Consider the following 18,332-nt stretch of genomic DNA (forward strand, 5'->3'; position numbering starts at 1 on the left):
CCTTTAAACTAACTTAGGATCTTTATAAAGATTCATATTCAAAGCATTAAGCTATAGCAATAAAGTTCTGGAAATACTTATGTTACTTTGCTCCTTCACTACTACCCATCAAGTTGTGCATTTCTGCCATAATCATATAAAATATGCCTCACTATTCAATTTACTGTAGGAAAAATGGATAATAATTAAAAGTGAGATTAAAGCTGTTACAAGAGTTCCTCTTATCTGTGCCAATACCATACCTCTACATGTGTGTTACAAGGCTCACTTTGAATAACCACTGAATGTGAGCTGAGTCTAGAGAAGTCTGCACATTGTGAAAGAGACTAACGTCTATAATCATGGCCATAACCTCAGAGGATGAAGTACTACAGTCCCAAATCTGTTGATTACAGCCAAAACACATTTCCACATTTAAGGTTAATCCTCTTCATTTGCTGCAGGAAAACTAACACCATGCTGTCAAATAACTGTTTCAATACCTTGGTCTATAAAGTCAAATGAGAGAGGGGGGAAAAAAAAAAAAAATCAACCCAAACAAGCACCCTTGAGGAAAGCTATTTTCATTTTGCCCTGACATCAGCATGCCCATGGAGGTGGCCTGGCAGCTGGCCACCTCACAGGAAATGGTTGTTAAGGTTCTCTGCTCCTCTCAGATCTGTCATTGCACAATTATATCCACTGCTTACTTCTCCCAGCTGAACAGCAGAGCAATCTGGGCATGTGCATGTGAGAGCAGATCTGACAAAAAAACCTAAAGCTGCAGTCCTTTGTAAATGTGATGGATGAGGAAAAAAAAACACTTTAACTGTTAGTAAAAAAAATATGCCTCTGGTGTCCACTGCTGTGGTTTCCATGTAGCTTTGACAGCAGCAGTGCCTGTTTATGTGTTTTGTAGCCATAAGCTCTATGCCCAGGGAGGTAAACACCCCTTCAGGTGATCTGCTCTGCCAATACCCATTACTTCTATAAGCCACCATATCCTGCTTTGGTAACTAGAAGGTTACAGATTTCAAGTGACAAATTCCAAGTGACAACTGCATATGCCAAGGTAGTATATAAATGATCATTTGTAATTATGAATTCATTCCTTTCTACATCTTTTTTATTTATAGTTATTATTATATTCCTGCAAAATTAAAAGCAAGATTGCTTCAACCAGTTCTCTACCCTAATTTTAGAGAAATACCATGCAGGTCTCCCACCACCAGTTAGCAGCAGCCATTAAACTTGACAAGACAGAAAAATCTTCAGTATGGGTGCAGGTTAGAAAATTGCCGGAGAGCAGCAGCACATCTATATACCCTCTGTGTCTCTCCGTGTGTGTATGTTTGGCCTGTGCCACGTGCTCCTGCTTAACACACAAACCCTTCTGAAGACCTTTCTGTTTGAGGCAGCAAGGGCTGAGCTCTGAATGTCCTGGCCACCGCTGGGTGCAGCACAGCCCCCTGTGAGCAGGCTGCGCCAGTGGTTCACAGGCTCCCTGTGCTGGCACCCAGCTGGCAGGACCTGTCATCTCTGTCTAGCCTGCACTTTTTGACCCTAACATTTTCTATTCTTTCCCACCACAATCATTCGGCACTGAAGAAAAAAGGTGCAGATTACCTGTGGGTCAGGCACAGGATATGAAGAACAAAGAGTTCCTGAACTCCACTTCATTCTGTCTGACAATTTGTGGATGAACAGTCAAGGAATTAAATCAGGCCATGCAGGCTTTTCCAAACACTGCCACTTTAAACTTAAAAGACTATAGACAGCAGCTTATAGTGTTAAAACAAAACAAAAAAACCCAACCAACCAAAGAACAACCCACAAAAAAGCCCCAAGCCCAACTTTCAACTGTTAAAATAGCACAGCAGAATAAAAACATAAATACAAGGCTATTACCCTTATAAATGCTTTGCTATTATAAACAGGGAAGACCTAAGAACCAAAATTCTTTAACAGACTCATTCTCATGGCCAGTGACTCTGGAGTGCTCTCCTGCACCAGAATCCTTATAGAATACACCATGGATGGCATTCTTTGCTAATAGAAAAAGTGATTAAAATCCTAGTTTGTTTGCTCACACAAACAAGAGCATTTGGATGAAGTCTGACACTCCAAAAACAAACAGTGTTTGTTCCAAAATAAATACAGATCTTGTTCTGCAACTTGTGTTTATTGAAGTAGCTACACTAAAATGAAGGTTTACATTCTCATTTCAGCTGCACCTTACAACTGGAAGAACGTAATTTAAAGCAAGACATGATCTAAAGAAGTATCTATATAGCAACTGAATCAGGACAATTATGTCCCCACCACCACAGCAAGCCTATTTTGCTAGCTTCTTTCAGTTCCTAATTGACTTGAAGCAGCTATTGCAAGAACTGATCTTGTCTCAGTACACATTACCTGATAGATTGAAATCTCTCTATAGAAAAGGAAGAGCAAAAGGCAAATTCCTGCCTCTAGCAGAGGGTCATCAGAGCTCCAGATAGTCACAGTAAGTGCAGTCCTCCAGCCCAGAGCTCTCTCCCTTGCTTCAGTAGGTGGATGTGGTTTGGGTTCCAGCTCAGACATGCTGCCTATTGCTCCAAATGTGCTTCTTACAGTCCAGTTGTTCAGGCAAGACAAAACAAAATTTATTTCACTTGAAGTGTTTTGACAGCCTCTCTAAAAATCAGTTCCTGCTGCAACTCTGACAAAATCATTTGTTATTCTATTTCTGTATATTTTGCAGGAAAAGAGAAGGGAAGAGAGTGTCAGAGTCTTACCCACAGACAGAAGGAGCTAAAAACCTCTCAAGCTTTCTGTTGAAGGAATCTGTGTCACTCCTGGAAAGGACAATGTTAAGTTCAAAATGTCAGATTCACTTTAAAGTTCAGCACTTTGCATTGTAAATACCTTCTTCATGATATGATTCATGTTATCTGCAGATATGTACTTTTGTAAAAAGAAAAAATCTGTGAGTAATGAAAGCCAGTGAAAATAAAATATGAATGTGTTTAAAGAAGTAACAGAAGCCATGAACCTGGTCAGCATGCCATGTATTATTCCCAAATGTATTAACTTGAAAGTCTACTTCTAAGAACGTCTATATTTTACTGAAACTATATACTAAAGGTTGTTCAAGCAGATTTAAATTCTCAACAATTTCAAGATTCAATGTAAGAAAAGAATGATTTTTCCATCAAAGCCAAACCCGTTTTCTTCTGTCTCAGGAAATGAGAGGGTCACAGGGAATGTTCACAAGATGTAAGCTTGCTCTGTCTCAGTCCCTCCAGACTGCTTCCTTTAAATTTCTGTGCCTTGGTGCTGCTGATCTGCTAAATCCCTGCGTTTAAACGAAAGCTACAATGCCCTGGACTAGCAAGTCTCCCACCCTTCTCATTATCTGCTAATGGGACAAGACTGCAATTAAATCTTCTCTGCTCAACTTGCCAGCACAGACAGCCAAAACTTTTGCTGTGGGCAGCCTGAAGTCCTGTGCACAACACTTGGAATTGTTTTCCTCCCTTTTCTGTCTCTCTTCAATGTTGTGGGGCAGGTGTTGAGCCCTGTGTTAGCTCAGTGACAGAAGTAGGACATGAGCTGAAGCACCATGGCCTTGTCCAGCTGGGATAGAAGACAACTACCTGTTTCACCAGAGCATAGGGAAGGCAGCTATAGAGGAAGGCAAGAGCTTTTGTACCACTTCACAGCCTTATACCCAGAGAAAAGGAGGAAAAGAAAATAAAGTGTTCAAGTGGTGTTGCAAGCTTGGTAGGCTCCCGTGTGTTTCAGCTGAGCTGTATGTATGTGAGACTATGTATGTGAGGCTGTATGTATGTATCTGACTTCCTGAGAAAAGAATCATGTAGGGTCTGTTTTCAGTGGCACCTAATGTGAAGGTGCTCAACACCGGGTACATCTAAGAAAAGAAGTTACATACTCGGTAAGTTGCCTAAGCCTATGGCAGTAACCTTCTCAAGGAAGCCAAGGAGGCGTTTGCCCCACAACAGCACATTCCACAAAGCCACGTGTGTCATATGGGTCAAAGATTTTGGCTGGGTTTGCACACACCAGCAAAGCCACAGCTCTGCCTATGAATGAAAACTTTGTTTTGCATTTCCGTTCTATTTGCATTTACCTACAGCTACACGAGCAGTGTCATTTAGTCCCATGTTCATGAAGTGGAACTTGATCAGCTTTCTGTAAGTCACCCATGGTTGCAGTATCAATCAGATGAAAAACTATTTCCAGCCATTCCCTCATATACCTATCAGGGAAAATTCCTTACTGTGATTTGTATTTCCTTTCCTTTCCTTCCTTCCTGCAGTGAAACTGAGCTGTTCTTGGACTGCCACTGTGGAAAGCTAAATGCAAATAGATGGGCTTTGTGTCTCAGCCTGAATGTGTTAGGATAACTGCTGTGATGCCTGCTGGAAGGGAGGCCACAGCTGCTGATGGATTAGAAAGGGAACTCTCCTGCTCTTCATAGGACTTGAAGTACCTTAAAAATTAGGTCTGCATCTACAAATAAATGCAGTACTACTCTGGGTGCCCAGGGATTAGCTCAGCCACCATCCTTACAGAATTTGGGGGTGGAAGGAAGATAATTTAAGTTGGGTCTACATGAACTTTTGATTTCCATGCAACCTTATTGGGCCACCTGTTCTGGTGTCTCTTCCTCATGAGGGTGGTGAGACACTGAAACAGGTGGCCTAGGGAGGTGGTAGAAGCCCCATCCCTAGAGGTTTTTTAAGGCCAGGCTGGATGGAGCTCTGAGCAACCTGTGGTGTCTCTGCCCATGGCAGGGGGTTGGGACTGGATGATCCTTGAGGTCCCTTCCAACCCTGACAATTCTATGATTACTTGTATCTCACCAGGACTAAGGCTTACTCAACAGTCTTTACTGTGATTTCTGCGAGTCTGACAGGCCAGAAATTTATTTTCAGTGAACTTCTAGTAATCTTAAAAAAAACCCACACCACAGAAACAAACCCAAACCAAATGAAAAACAAAAAAAAAAAAACCCAAAACACCATAAAGAAGTGAAAAACAGAGATGTGTTACTAAGAAATAATAAAACAAATATTATAATTAATAATTAGAAGCAATATTAAAATCTAACCACAAGAGACTATTTTTCTCCTTTCTCCCCAATTACTTAAATTCATACCTACTGATACGTTGTTACCTCAAGAACAACGATACATCGTTGCAGTAATTTTACCTATTTGTGACCCCTTATTTCGTGCCCCTGCAACTGGAAGCCAGGAGGTCTCACTAGCTTTATGGCCAAGAGAAACAGGAGCTATCAAACAATCCACACAAGCACAAGGGACTTGCTTTGGAACAGCAGAAGCATGAGGATCAACCCTGATTTACTGTTCCGATTTCCCCTTTACAATGGGTTACCCCATCATTCTGTAAGCACAATTTGTCACCAACAACAGCCACAGCGCTCTGTAACTCCTTTCTGCCTTTCTTTCAGATCTGTTATCCCTGCTGAGAGAATCTGCTAAAGAAGAATTTTTCATATGACACCAACTGTAGTCTTGCTGTGAATAACCACATTCCCATAAAAATCATTCCATCTATTGCAAAGTTGTAGGCAGACCATAGGAATAATAGTCAATTCAGGAAACCTTTTATCCCAATATCACACAGCTTAACCCTTTGCATGGCCATATGAAGTTTATACAGAAAAGCTGTATTGCCATGGTGCTGATTTCATGTTGTAGTAAAAGCAGTTCCATTGTTGGCAAGATTTTAATCTATTTTTTCACAGTACTCCTTTTTTTAACTAAAAAGAAAAGAAAAAAAGACTGATTTGGAATCACCCACTCAGAATTTGTTTTTTTTTTTAATATACAAGATTGTATTTAAACCTCCAGACATGTTCACAGTACATGAAATAAGATTAGCACAGGTGCTCAAGTGTGGTTCTGAGTAGAAACTAAAAATTGACAGTCACATACAACTTTACAACTTCCCCCCCCCTCCATTTTTCCCACTTCTTATGGTAAGGAAAGATGTATGAATTTACCAGATAATGGAAAAATTAGGAAAAAACCTGCCTGCTTTATGATTTTGTATGTCATGGTCTTTGCTTGGTGAAACACCACACTTGTGGAGAGCAGGTCCAGGAAAGAGACATCAGTTTTATTAGCCAGTTCTCTTGACAGCCTAAGAGTCAGAGGTTGCCTGTGCTCAAAGTTCTGTCTGAATTTCTTGCAGTGACAGAACAGAAGAGGTGGTGCATGTCTTCACTGGCTTTTTTCACTCCGTTCATAAACCTTTATTAGTAGGCAATAATGGCTCAATTCATGCAGTACTCATTTGGCCAAGGCCATAAGGGCAGATTTGGCCTCATCAACACAACTTTAAGACAGACATACACATTTATTTACCAGTAAGTGCACTGAAATGTGACTTGTATTTTTTAACCTTTCAGTCAGAGAATGTTCTTGGAAACCCCCTAACTGGAGCTAAGCTGCTGCCACAGCTGCCTCTGCCCTGGCAAAGGTAGGGCAGAGGCCATTCCTCCAGCTATCCACACTTCATATCAGCAGTGCCACTTTCACAGAGACAGAGAGGAGAGCCTTCAACTGACCAAATTATTTTCTGCAGTGCAGAAGGGATTCACTTGGTTACATCCAGCTGATCTTTCTGGTGGCAATCACATTCAACTGAGCTCAGTACTTGCGTCAGCACTCAGTGACCATGAAGAACTGCCACCTCCTGGCTGCAGGTAAAGTTCTAAAAATGCCTGACTGCCCCTGTTGCAAATGGATAAGGATCTTGGAAAAAGCGAAACCCCAAATCCTCCATTCCCTTCAATGCCTCAGTGTTTCTCTTGTTAAACTTTCCATTTACATTTTCTAACCTCCTCATTAAACCCTCATACTTTAACAGCAGATGTTGAGATCACTTCAGTCCGCTACAGAGTCACCCAGCCTCCTGACCACATCTAAAGATTTATTACTGTCAACAGCAAACAGATTTTACTTTAAAACACAGAAAAGTAAAAATCATAATGCAACAAGTGAAGGGAATAATCCCTTTCCCCTTTCTTTAGGGTTTCATTAGACTACTAGAGTGGATGAAATTCAGATAGAGGCCTTATTGTAACTACACTGAAACAGTAGACATCTCCTGAGACTGTGAAACTCAAACATTTTGGAAACCAGCTTTGAGTGCTGCTTTTGTGCTTTTAAAGAAAATGAATGAAAGGCACTGCTCAATTTTTCTCCATGTAGCAACATTTTAACAGAACTCCTACAATAAACCCCAGCACTAACAGCTCTGTGTACAATAGATCTGCATGCATACTTCCTTAGAACATACACTACAATCACAGCACCCAGATGGCCATGAGCTGTACCACAACTCTCAGGCTACCAACAGCTTGTAAACAACATTTAGATTCAGGCCAAAATTAAACCCAGGCTGCAGAAGCTGACAGAAACAACCTGGCACGCAGATTGCTGAGACACTTACGCTGGGTTTCCAGTCTTATGTGAGGAGAGGCTAGAGAGCTGTAAGGTGGAATGTAAGAATGGCACTTAGCTTCACCTAGCTGTCCCAAAATAAAAATATAGCTTCAGAAGCTTAAATCTCCATCCTGGATAATGCAAATCTGAGCTTTGTGGTTTAGGTGGTACCTGAATAAACAAAGAGAGCCTTTTTAAAAAGGTGATTATTATGTTCTCTTCAGTTCAAGGCCCCCCGCCCCTAAAAAAGTCTAGTGAGGAAAATAAATAGCTCAAGGTGGCTAAATCAGCAAAAATAACGTCATTACATGAACAGAAAGGGTGGGCTGGGAAAGATATTTGAGTGCAAATTAACATTGATCTTAGCCAGAATAACTTGCACCCTTTGGCACTTGCAGCTGCACCAGGGACTCAACAGGCAGTATGAGATTTTACACATCTGTCAGCTTCATCAGACACTAAAACACAAAACCTGCTGCTCAGGAAAGTTACTTGAGTTTGTAGAACTTTATAGATGTTTAGGTTATAAACAAATAACAAATTACTTAAGGAACTTACAAACCCTAACTACAGTCCTGACATCTGTAGCAGCAGATAGATTTTCGTTCATTGGTATTTCAGAATATTTAGAGAAAATATAAAAACTATTTTGTGGAGCTGATGTGAACAAAATATTAAAGGACAAAGAGAAGCCTTTATACCCAAGGACAAATTGAAAACAATACCTTAGGTAACAGCAATATTAACTGCTTTTACCACAAGTATCAACTATCTACTATTTATTTGGCATCACTGTTATATTATTTCAGACTTCTGGGACAATTTAAATTACCAAAACAGCCTATTCAAATCTGAAATGACACTTCTGGCACTAAGAGGCCTTCAGAGTGACTCCCATCATGACCTAGTTTAGTATCTAACATACTGAGCCATTGAGCAGCACACCATATCTGTGCTGAGGGCACAACTGCATTGGCAGAAGAGCTCTGACACACATTAGGCACTCAAAAGCAGAAACTCAAAGGCAGGTGCTTACATGTGTCAGCAGTAGAACATAAGCCAGTGGTTTGAAATCTGCTAACAGGCTGACACTAAATGTGTAAACGTGTACTGCAAATTGCCCAGTCTGCTGGGTTTCTTGCAGGGAAGGTTTCACCTCTTAATTTCCACAGGGCCTTTTAGGACTTCTGCAGTGTTTCATTACTGCTTATGGGGTTGCTCTCCAAGCACTGCCTCACAGCACTCTTCACACAGCCACTGCTGTGCTACCTTTTCAGAGCCTGCTGCTGCAGCACAGCACTGGAGAAGAAAAAGCTCTGGGGCCACCTCCCTATGGCTTTTTAGTGTAGAAAAGGGACTTAGAAGAAAGCCAGGGATGGGCTTTTTACAGCAAGAGCTGGAGGAATAAGATGAGGGATAACAGTTTTAAACTGTAAGAGAGTAGATTTAGGTTAGATGCAGAAAAAATTCCTTACTGTGAGGGTGGTAAGACACTGGAACAGGTTGTGGATGCTCCATCCCTGGAAGCGTTCAAAGTCAGACTGGATAAAGCTTTGAGTAATCTGCTCTAGTGAAAGATGTCCCTGCCCATATCTAGGGAGATGAACTAAATGACCTTTAGAGGTCCTTTGCAGTCCAATGCAGTCTATGATTCTATTAAAGCATGCCTGCCCTCTGTGGAGCTACATGCAAAATCTGAGCATCGCAAACAGAAGCCATAGCATCAAGCAGTAAATCACATGGAGCTTACAATTACAGATACCTGAAACACTGCAATGACTGATGATGACTGACACCCTTCTGCTCTATTTTTTCTTATCCTGTGGTTTTAAAAAAAGGACTTGAAATGTATGAATAGCTCAAACAAATAATTACAATTTATAACAATACTCCAAAATAAAAATCACTTGAAAACAAAGGAACAAATACCATGAAAAACCAGACAGATTTTGGGGTTATTTGCAGGTTTCAATTTTTTGTTTGTTTCCTGATGTTGTTTGAATACACACATTTTCTAACTGTGAGCAGATAAAACAGCAGATTTGTGCCAGGATGCTCCTGAGGAGTGAAGCATCAAAGAGACCAAGCTGAAGCATTGCTAGAAACCCAGCTACCACTGTACATGGCACCAGGTACCACAATCCCTAGTCCTGGCTGTCTCTTTTCTCTCTTGAGTACTTTGACAGAAGTATCATCCTTGTATCTGTAAATACCATGCTTATCACCATCATCATTCCTATCTGTAGGCAAGGAGACCAAGGCACAGTGATCAGGAGTTGCAAAGTAATGGCAACCACAATCCTCGTCCTCTGCTTCCTTGGTCTGCATGGCTATGTCTCTGCAGCTCCCCAACTCTCATCAACTTTGTGCCTCTGTACAACTTAGTTAAGTTTAAATCCAGGCAACGTCATACCTGTGACGTTTCTCCAAGGTGTGAAAGAATACATAGTGGACTTCCACACTGCTAACAGCAGCCAGCCCGCTTGCTCAACAGCCTGCACTTAAGGGCTGGCTTGCATCCAAGCAGTTCACTTGACAAATTACTCAACTCTAGGACCAGATGTACTAAAACGTTTTCAGGAAGAGCAGCATTTTACCCTGCAGTGGTCACAGTTCTTTGAGATGGACAGTAACCTGCACACAGTAAATCTGCTGAAGGTTATTATTCAATAATATGTATTATCATAATGCCCATGATCACAAAGTATGTCCCAGAGTGCTACTGTACCAGAAGTTACCAGCCTGACTCTGTGCCCTATTAAAGTATCAGCATCTGAGGGGAAATAGTTTCCCTTTCTCCTTCAGATTAAAGAAAGAGAACATATGGCTCTGTTGCTTCAAAGGCATTCCTACAGGTCACCGTGTACTAAACTGGGGGCATCACTCTGTGCATGGCCATTGGAGGACCTGGGAGGAAAGTCACTTAGTCTCCTGTGGTGTTAACCAAGCTCTACGAAGAAGAAAATTCTCAGGCTGATGAAAAGAAGAATATATGTCCTTGTCATGAAGAAAAGGTTTCCTCGAGGCCCAGAAGTGATTTATATGGTGCATTTGTTTCCAGCAGCAGGGAGGCAGCCTAGCTTCACCTGCAAGAATTGAAGACAGAAGCCAAAGAGGGACTAAAGCTGGAGGAGTTTCACACTGTGACCAGGCTTCATGGCAGCAGTGCTGGGCCTTTCTTAAGCCTGAGCTCTCACTACCATTTCCCTGGAGCAATCTCTGTAGTGCCTGGTGTCACTACAGGAGGGATCACCATCTGCTTTAGTGCAGTGTAGGCTTAGAGGTCCTTTGCAATTCTTTAGGGAACAGAAGGGCTCTGCATGCTCCAGGGGTCATACGCTCCAGTCACACTTGCACAGCAAAACTGCCATGAGCTTCCAGAGGAAAATGAGCCAGCAGGGTTGATAAATGCTGATGGTCCGTAACTGGGAGCTGCAAACCAAGGCAGGTTGATCCACACAGAGAATTTGCAGGAAGCAACTTACCAAGGGCAGTTCTCATAAAAAATACCTAGGAGTTAATTTCTCCCTACTGACTTCTAGATCTGAGTAAATCCAAGCTGGCAGTTGGAGACTTGTAGGAGTTCCTGGAAGGATTTATTGCTATATGGGTGGAGGGAAGAGGTCTACACAGCAAACAGACCATGAGAGTGCAGGGATGAAAATGCTGTTAATTCTTTGCTTTAAGCTGTGTGTAAGGCAGGAGAGTCAGGTACATTCCCACGTGTGCAAAGAGCAAGACTTGTCAATGTTTCTCTATCACTCCAGCTGTATCTGACAAGGTGGAGAGGCAGCAGTCAGAGCCATGCAGACAGCTACTCTCCTACAGCTCCTTGGCATGGGAGGGCAGGACAGAGGGCAAAGGTACCGCCTGGGCTGGGACAGAAGCCCCGCAGCCCCTGCCTGCCTTGGCCTTACTGATGGGCTGCAGGGGGTGGGGACCACGCACAGCTCCAGAGGGGTCTGTGCAAGCAATCTGCTAATGCAGTGCCTTTGAGAGCCCCTCAGCTGAAGCAACACCATCCCTGTCATCGCAACACAGTTCTGCAGCTCTGTTTGACACACAGAGGACAGACTGGGCCCTGAAATTTCATCAGGAACATCTTAATATGCACCCAGGTGGACTTTAAGAAAGAATCTACAGAGAAATTCACCAAGGTTGGCATTAATTGCTAGAAAATAACTTACAGGTCTAATGAGATGGTATCATTTTGGAATGAAAGGTTTGCAAAGCACTGAACTAGCTTTTTAAACTAAGATATTCATAATCCTTTACGACCAGCAATTATTTCTTTAACCTACTTGGTTCTAATATTTACCTGATATGCCAAAGAAATGAATAAACTAATATCTAAAGAGGGTCAGTACAAATATGCAAGTATAAGCAATCTTTAAAGATGTAGATAGGCAGATGTCATTTCCATCCTCTCAAATTGCTAATTCCCCTGACACACCTAATGTGTGTAATTGCTCCATACATACCATTAAAATATTATACCTCATTATCCCTATCACAACATAATCAGTGTGCAAAATCACACATTCTTTTCTAATGACATAGCTCTGATTCTCCTGAGAACACTAAATCAATGTGGTTACTGCCTCCTGCACACAATTAAAATTTTACTATAGAGTAGGAGACATTTAAATGAAAATTTTCAGCGCTGAAAACCTAAACTTCCTATTCTGATGTTTAAATGCAGAGTTTGGAATCCAAATCTGTATAACTGCACTAATTTCTACTAGTTTGCCTTCTGTACTTTGACAATTTTATTATGAAATGACTTAATGCAAGAAAACATTGTTTATGATGGTATTTTGATCAAACTATGCATTAGTAAACATTAACACTTCCAATATGCTAAACAACTTGTCATACCCCTTTTAAAATGATGGTTAAGAAATGGTCATTCAAGGTCCAAAATGATTTGCTACTATATACTTTGGAATTACTCCAAATAAACCCTGTACAAAACAATGGAAATTATCCAACTCTTACTTTTTCCCAAATCAATAAACTAAGAACTTACTACAAACTGAGGATGCAGTAACTAATTGTAAAGCATAAGTGCTGCTCACCCCACTCAAATGCAGAGTACTGACTTTGAGATCTAACTGAATGTTTTTAGTGAGTATGAAAAATGGCAATTACAAACACGAGGATTATTACTATTACATAAAGAGCAACATAGAAGAAATTAAATGATTGATTCACCTGGCTGCATCCCCTACTATATTAGGATTGGTAAAAGCAGTTTGCAACTGATGTGCTAGCTTTGATTCACTTTGTATAGCCTAAAAAAATTACTCTCTTAAATTATTTAGAATTTAACTTAACAACATTAACTAAATCTCTGGTTTGAAAAGGCAGTTAGGTCACACAAATCAAGCAGTGCTGCAAAGATCACTGCTGCAACTCTGCCTTTGCTTTCAAAATGTTAAATCAGTCTTCCGCAATTTGTAAGGAACAAGATATTTTCCCACTAACAGGGGTGGCCAGAACGCTGTTCTGGTCAGAGCTCTCTGGAGCATGTCAGATGAAAAGACAACTTTTATTAAAAAAACATTAATTTGTGGTATCTGGAAAAATGTGCATCGCAGGCCAAAGTTATGACAGATGATTGCCTGCCTGTTAACTCAGCCTCTCTGTATGCCAGAAAGGGTTCCCTCTGAATCTGGGTGAGCAGGAGAGCGTCAGCTTCCAGATTCCCAGTTTGTGTTATGCCTAGACCCACAGTCTACCCTGTGAGCTGGACATGTCCCAGCCCCAGCCCTGCCTGTCTTCACACTGTTTCTGGGCAAGGATGCTCAAAGCCCTGTGGCCCACTGGCAAAGTTGCCCACAAAATTCTTGGTTCCTACAGCCCACATGCTTGTGCACATGAATTGGAAAGCTAAGGCCTGAGCAGGGTCACCACTAGATCTTCCAGATTCCATCCTTCATCAGCAAAAACAGATGCTCTAAGCCTGAGGTAAGGCCAAGCTAAAGTGCCTGCAGTTTTCATGGAAGCCTGGCAGACTCCAGGGCAGCCTGAACTCGAAACCACCAAGCAAGGACTTTCTGAGATGGATGGCCCCAGGGTCACAGGCTTTAGGGTCCAGGCAAGCCCTGCTAGTAACAGTGAGGCTCACTCAAGAACTGCGACCTGTGATGCCAGGAGGACATGGTCCTTTAGAAACATCACATCTGTAACACGTTTCACAAACCCTGGCTTTCTGGTGAACTGCAAACCTCAGTTTGTGACCAACTCTAGTCCTTACGTGCTACTTCCCACACTGTGCAGGCTCTAAAGACTTTGCTATGTCAGTCCACAGGTACAAACCCACTGCCCTGAAAGCTGAACATGCTCTTCACTCCCTTGGACAAGGCATAATCAGATTGGAGCTCATTGTTCCTCAGAAATAAGGACTTACAGCTCATGTTCAAGGATGTCAACACAGTTGCTGACTCCTAAGTGCCTCAGTGCATGAAGACGACAGACTAGGATATAGACACAAACTATTACACTTGGGAAATGTAAGATAAACTGGCTTGGTAATGGGGGAAAAAGCTCCTCAGTGAGCTCTGATTCCATGAATCACCCAGAGCAGCATTTTTTTCATTCACAGCTCCAAGGCTCTTCAGAGAAACTGCTGTTCTGCACTGGTAAGGCTGGGACACGGCAGTGGGCAGATGGTCTGCTATCCCTTAAATGCAGTTGATTAACTTCCACTCAACTCAGTGGCTCTGACAATCATATATAAAGGAGAAACTATGACTCTGAGTATCTGCCTGTGCACAGCAAATAAATCACACTGAACTTTATTGAACATGCTGGGAAGATACTGCAGTATTTTCTGCTCTGGATAAAATGAAATATAACCAGAAATCAGAAACAGATTTAGAAAATAACTAGTATTGTCTGAGTTTTCTCTACAAACCTGAAAAATCAGTCCTATACATGCAACTCACCAGTAGTGCTTCTTAAATCCAAGCCAATCTTATCTTTACACACAGCTACCTTAGTGAAAGAAAACACTAACATTTAAAGAAAATCTATTTTCTTGTAAGTATGAAAAATAAATACTCCACTAAGGAATGAAAGAAAAAAAAAAGCACATTTAAATAATTTCATTACATTTTAAGTTGCCAAATCATCTGTGAGTGGTTTCTTTTTAGATGAAAAGAAATCAAAATATAGGACAGATGTTAGGCAAACCACATTTAAGGTCTATCACACACTGGCATTTTTCAAATGATTTTGGTTCATCTATTAAATAAGGTGTGTTTTCCTGGATTTTGAAAAGGGAAACACCAGGAAATATTTAAGTCCAATTGCTGCCAATTAACTTTGATCAGCAAAAGTTTCATCTGAATCTTTTAGATTCTTTTGCCTGTCTGGAGTGCCACACTGTTCTAAAATCCAGCAAAACAATAACTTGATGATTAACGTGTGTTGGCAGCCCCAGCACAAGCCTGCTTAACAGTTGGATTTTAAATAAACAGCTGTCTTCATTATGATGGGAAAGAAATCTAACTGTTTTCATGTTTTTCTGTTATTAGAATACGATCAGAAATTGCTTCTTTCCCTTTTAAGATGAAGCAGTCAGGCACTCTGGTGACAGCCTCTTTCAGCAGTTTGGGTAGTTTTAGAACAATCTCACAGGCACTGCCAAGCCAGAGCATACACAAGCTGAAAGAGCCCTTGTCAGGCCACAGGCTGCAGGGAGAGGCTCTGTGGGACAAAATCTCCCACAAAACACCTTGTGCCCAGTGCCTGGGCAAGCAAGGGCTCTGACTTCCCTCAGGGTTAAGGTAACTCTTGCCCACAGTAGGATGTGGGGAGAATCTGTACCCAGAAATCACCAATTTGTAGAAGCTGATCTTTTACACTTAATGGCCTGTGCAGACTATTGAATTCCAATGTTTAGAGGCTTTTGCTGCTGCTACTTCTAAAACTTGCTTACTGTGGTCACAAATACCAAGAGCTGCACAGACAAAATTCTGCCATTTAAATGACCATAACCTGTAGACACAAGTGCAGACATTTCGTGTAGGTATTGCTGTAGCACTTGATGACTAAATTCTGTGTTAAGACTCTGGAATCAAAGTCTACTGTCAAACCATCGAACACCACAAATAAATAGACAAGCATCAAATCATCTGGATGTGCTTTAAAAGCGTGAACACTTACTTCTAAATCGTTAAAGAACAGATGCGTGTCCGCCAGATTGAAAATCATCTCTTCCATTCGGAGCCCAAGAGACACAGAAGTGGGTGGATCCTTAAAGAAAAAATTAAAGGGTATACCATCAATACCGTGCCTAGCACATGTACCAGAACACAAATGAGGAACTGCCTTTCAAGAGGGGTATTTGACATACTAATGGAGCATTCCTCAGTCTGTAATCTTGTACCACAGCACTATCCAGTCACATTCAAAAATAAGACTTTAACTTGACTCTGATTCTGCAGCAGGAGCTTGGTGGTCATCCTTGTGCCTTCCTGGCACAGACACCCTGTCCTCCACCATGCAGAAAGGGAAAATCCACTTCACCTAGAACTTCTCCAGATTTTTCACAAGTTTTATGATCAGTCAGGGGTATGATAATACTGTTGGTACTCATAATAAACTCTCACTGGTCATGAGTGAGAGGATTTGGTCCTAGGGAACACCTAGTGACTTTAAAGCAAATCATGTCAAAGTTTTATTTGCAATGGCAATTATACTTAAAACCACTCCTTGATTCTCCACAAAACCATGCTTTAATTATGTTTTGAGTCTGGCCCATCCATGCAGAGCTAACAAATCTATTGTTTATTAATACACAACATGCTTCAACTTCTCTACAGAAATTACCATAACAACTTACTCCTTACTGAGCTAATAAACTCAAAAAGCATGTTCAGCATTGTGGTTACCAAATGCATTACAGATTTTTGTCTTGTTTAAAAATGGATTTTGTGTGTTTTGTGTATTTTCAATCTGAAAAATCAAAAAGAAAGCCTAATACATACATTTGAGATAGAGTTTCTCATCTATAATGCCAAGAAGCACGGGTTTGAAAGAACAAATTCTATTCTCTCATGACACCCTTTATTAACAATGCTTGTTTGTTAGGAACTGCATCCGAAATAGAACCGCAGAAGTGACAACCCATGTTTTACTTCATTTAGTATTTTAAACTTGGTGACAATTCCAAGTTAAAAACCAAGAGATGAAGTCCCTAGTTTCTTTTTCCATCTCTCAATCACAGTAAGAACGTTTCAACATGATCTCTGAACTTTCACACATTTTTCTATAAACGCCAGTTAAAAAACAAAATGTGTCAGTAGTAAAGAGTTGGAAAGCAATGGTGAGTTGGCAGCCTGCTTGCCTTCTGGAAATGCCAAAACCAAAGTAAAACTAAGAAAAAATTTTGGAAAGAATCATTTAGAAACAAAGCTACATAGAACAGACAGAACATGTATTCCTGAACTCATAGATGTTAAGAGTAAGTAAGTTTTCTCGAATCAGAAAAAAATAGCCCTTAGAAATGGGAAAGAAAAATGGCACCATGCTATTTTGATGATCTCTGCCCTTAAAAATAAGTCTTCTATTTCAACTGGCACCACCAATTAAAACAAAACAAAACAAACAAAAACAAACAAAAAAACCCCAGAGCATTTGGCTTTTTAATTCAAATGCAAAAACTTTAAAATACGGAACTAATTATTCCGTATCTGTTTTAACACTGCTCTATTTGTAGACCAAAGTCTTCCTTTATTTTACTTCTGTAGGCAGGTGAGGTGGGAAGCAGGTGATACCCTGAGGCTACTTCTCCCTCTGACATTCCTGCTTGTCTTTGTGCACAATTACCACCCCACCACCCTTCACGGCACATCAGACTTTCCTTTTAAACCAGACAAGGATTTCTGTTGCAACTGAGCTCTAGGAGGAGTCACTCCAGAGAAGTCTCTGCCCTAGTTATTAAAAGGAGTCAGACGAAAATGACCATCACTAGCTACTGCTAACCCAACAGTGTAGAACTAATCCCCTTCTGAGCTTCCATCCATGAACAGGAACATAACTTTGAAGAGTAGAATGAATGGGCAGACAGAGCATGGTGCTGGTCATGAGAGCAGATGGTTAATTTTAAACAAATGGCCATGGATACATATTTTAGTCTCGGTGTATGCTCGATTTAAACAGCTGAGTTAAATGTTGCTGAGTCTGAAGAAAAATGGCTTTTTGTAAAGCTTTCTGTGAACTGTTTCACTCCAAGTTATTTTTAAAAAGCAGGCACTAAAGTAACACTAAAATAGTGCTGCTTATTAGGTTAATTTAATTAGGAGAAAAACCAAGAAAATCATTGGCACCTACTGAAAATGTCAGATTAAATATCGTAAAAGCTAAAAGAAGAAACAAAGCAGGTTGCTTTTGAAGGCAGCCTTAATTCCTCAATTAAACACAATCTTTTCCTACAGAATGTTCCACTTAGTGCAAGCACTGTGCCAAGGCTGCAGCTCTGTGTGCCTGTGGCCCACATCTTTAAGACAGGCAAAAGCCTTCTCTGGGTTAGGGTGTTCAGTATCTATGAAAGTCACCTTCTGGCAACAGCCCTATTAAAAGCCAGAGGGGCTTGGTTAAAGGCACTGCAGTAGATTAAACTGCTGTCAGATATTATAGTGGGGGCTGAAAATCTTCCAAAAAGACAAGGCTAGGATACCAAACCTTCTTTTGCAATTTTAAGCCACTAATTGTTAACTAATTATGGTGAGTTGTCACACAATGAGGAGGAAAGCTAACAACCTCTCCTTGTTGGCTGGGATTTGCAGGTTCAGTCAAAGCATCTTTTCAGGTATGGTCAAAATCAGGTACAAATCTGAGGGAGGTAGAGTTGAGCTAAAGAAA

General features: G+C 41.0%; 1 protein-coding gene across 6 annotated transcripts in view; it reads right to left on the reverse strand.

Moving 5' to 3' along the window:
• The window catches only part of EYA1 (EYA transcriptional coactivator and phosphatase 1), a 61,573-nt gene that overhangs the window by 10,041 nt on the left and 33,200 nt on the right, over window positions 1–18,332 (reverse strand). For 4 of the 6 annotated variants that reach the window (XM_054394772.1, XM_054394771.1, XM_054394770.1 and 1 more), the window contains one exon: window positions 15,633–15,722. The exons of the other annotated variants lie outside the window; for them this stretch is intronic. In XM_054394772.1, the coding sequence (XP_054250747.1) occupies window positions 15,633–15,722 (90 nt within the window). The remainder of the gene's footprint in view (window positions 1–15,632; window positions 15,723–18,332) is intronic. 6 annotated transcript variants of the gene reach the window in all.

Source organism: Indicator indicator, chromosome 31 (assembly GCF_027791375.1).
Source record: "Indicator indicator isolate 239-I01 chromosome 31, UM_Iind_1.1, whole genome shotgun sequence".
NCBI classification, from domain to species: Eukaryota; Metazoa; Chordata; class Aves; order Piciformes; family Indicatoridae; genus Indicator; species Indicator indicator.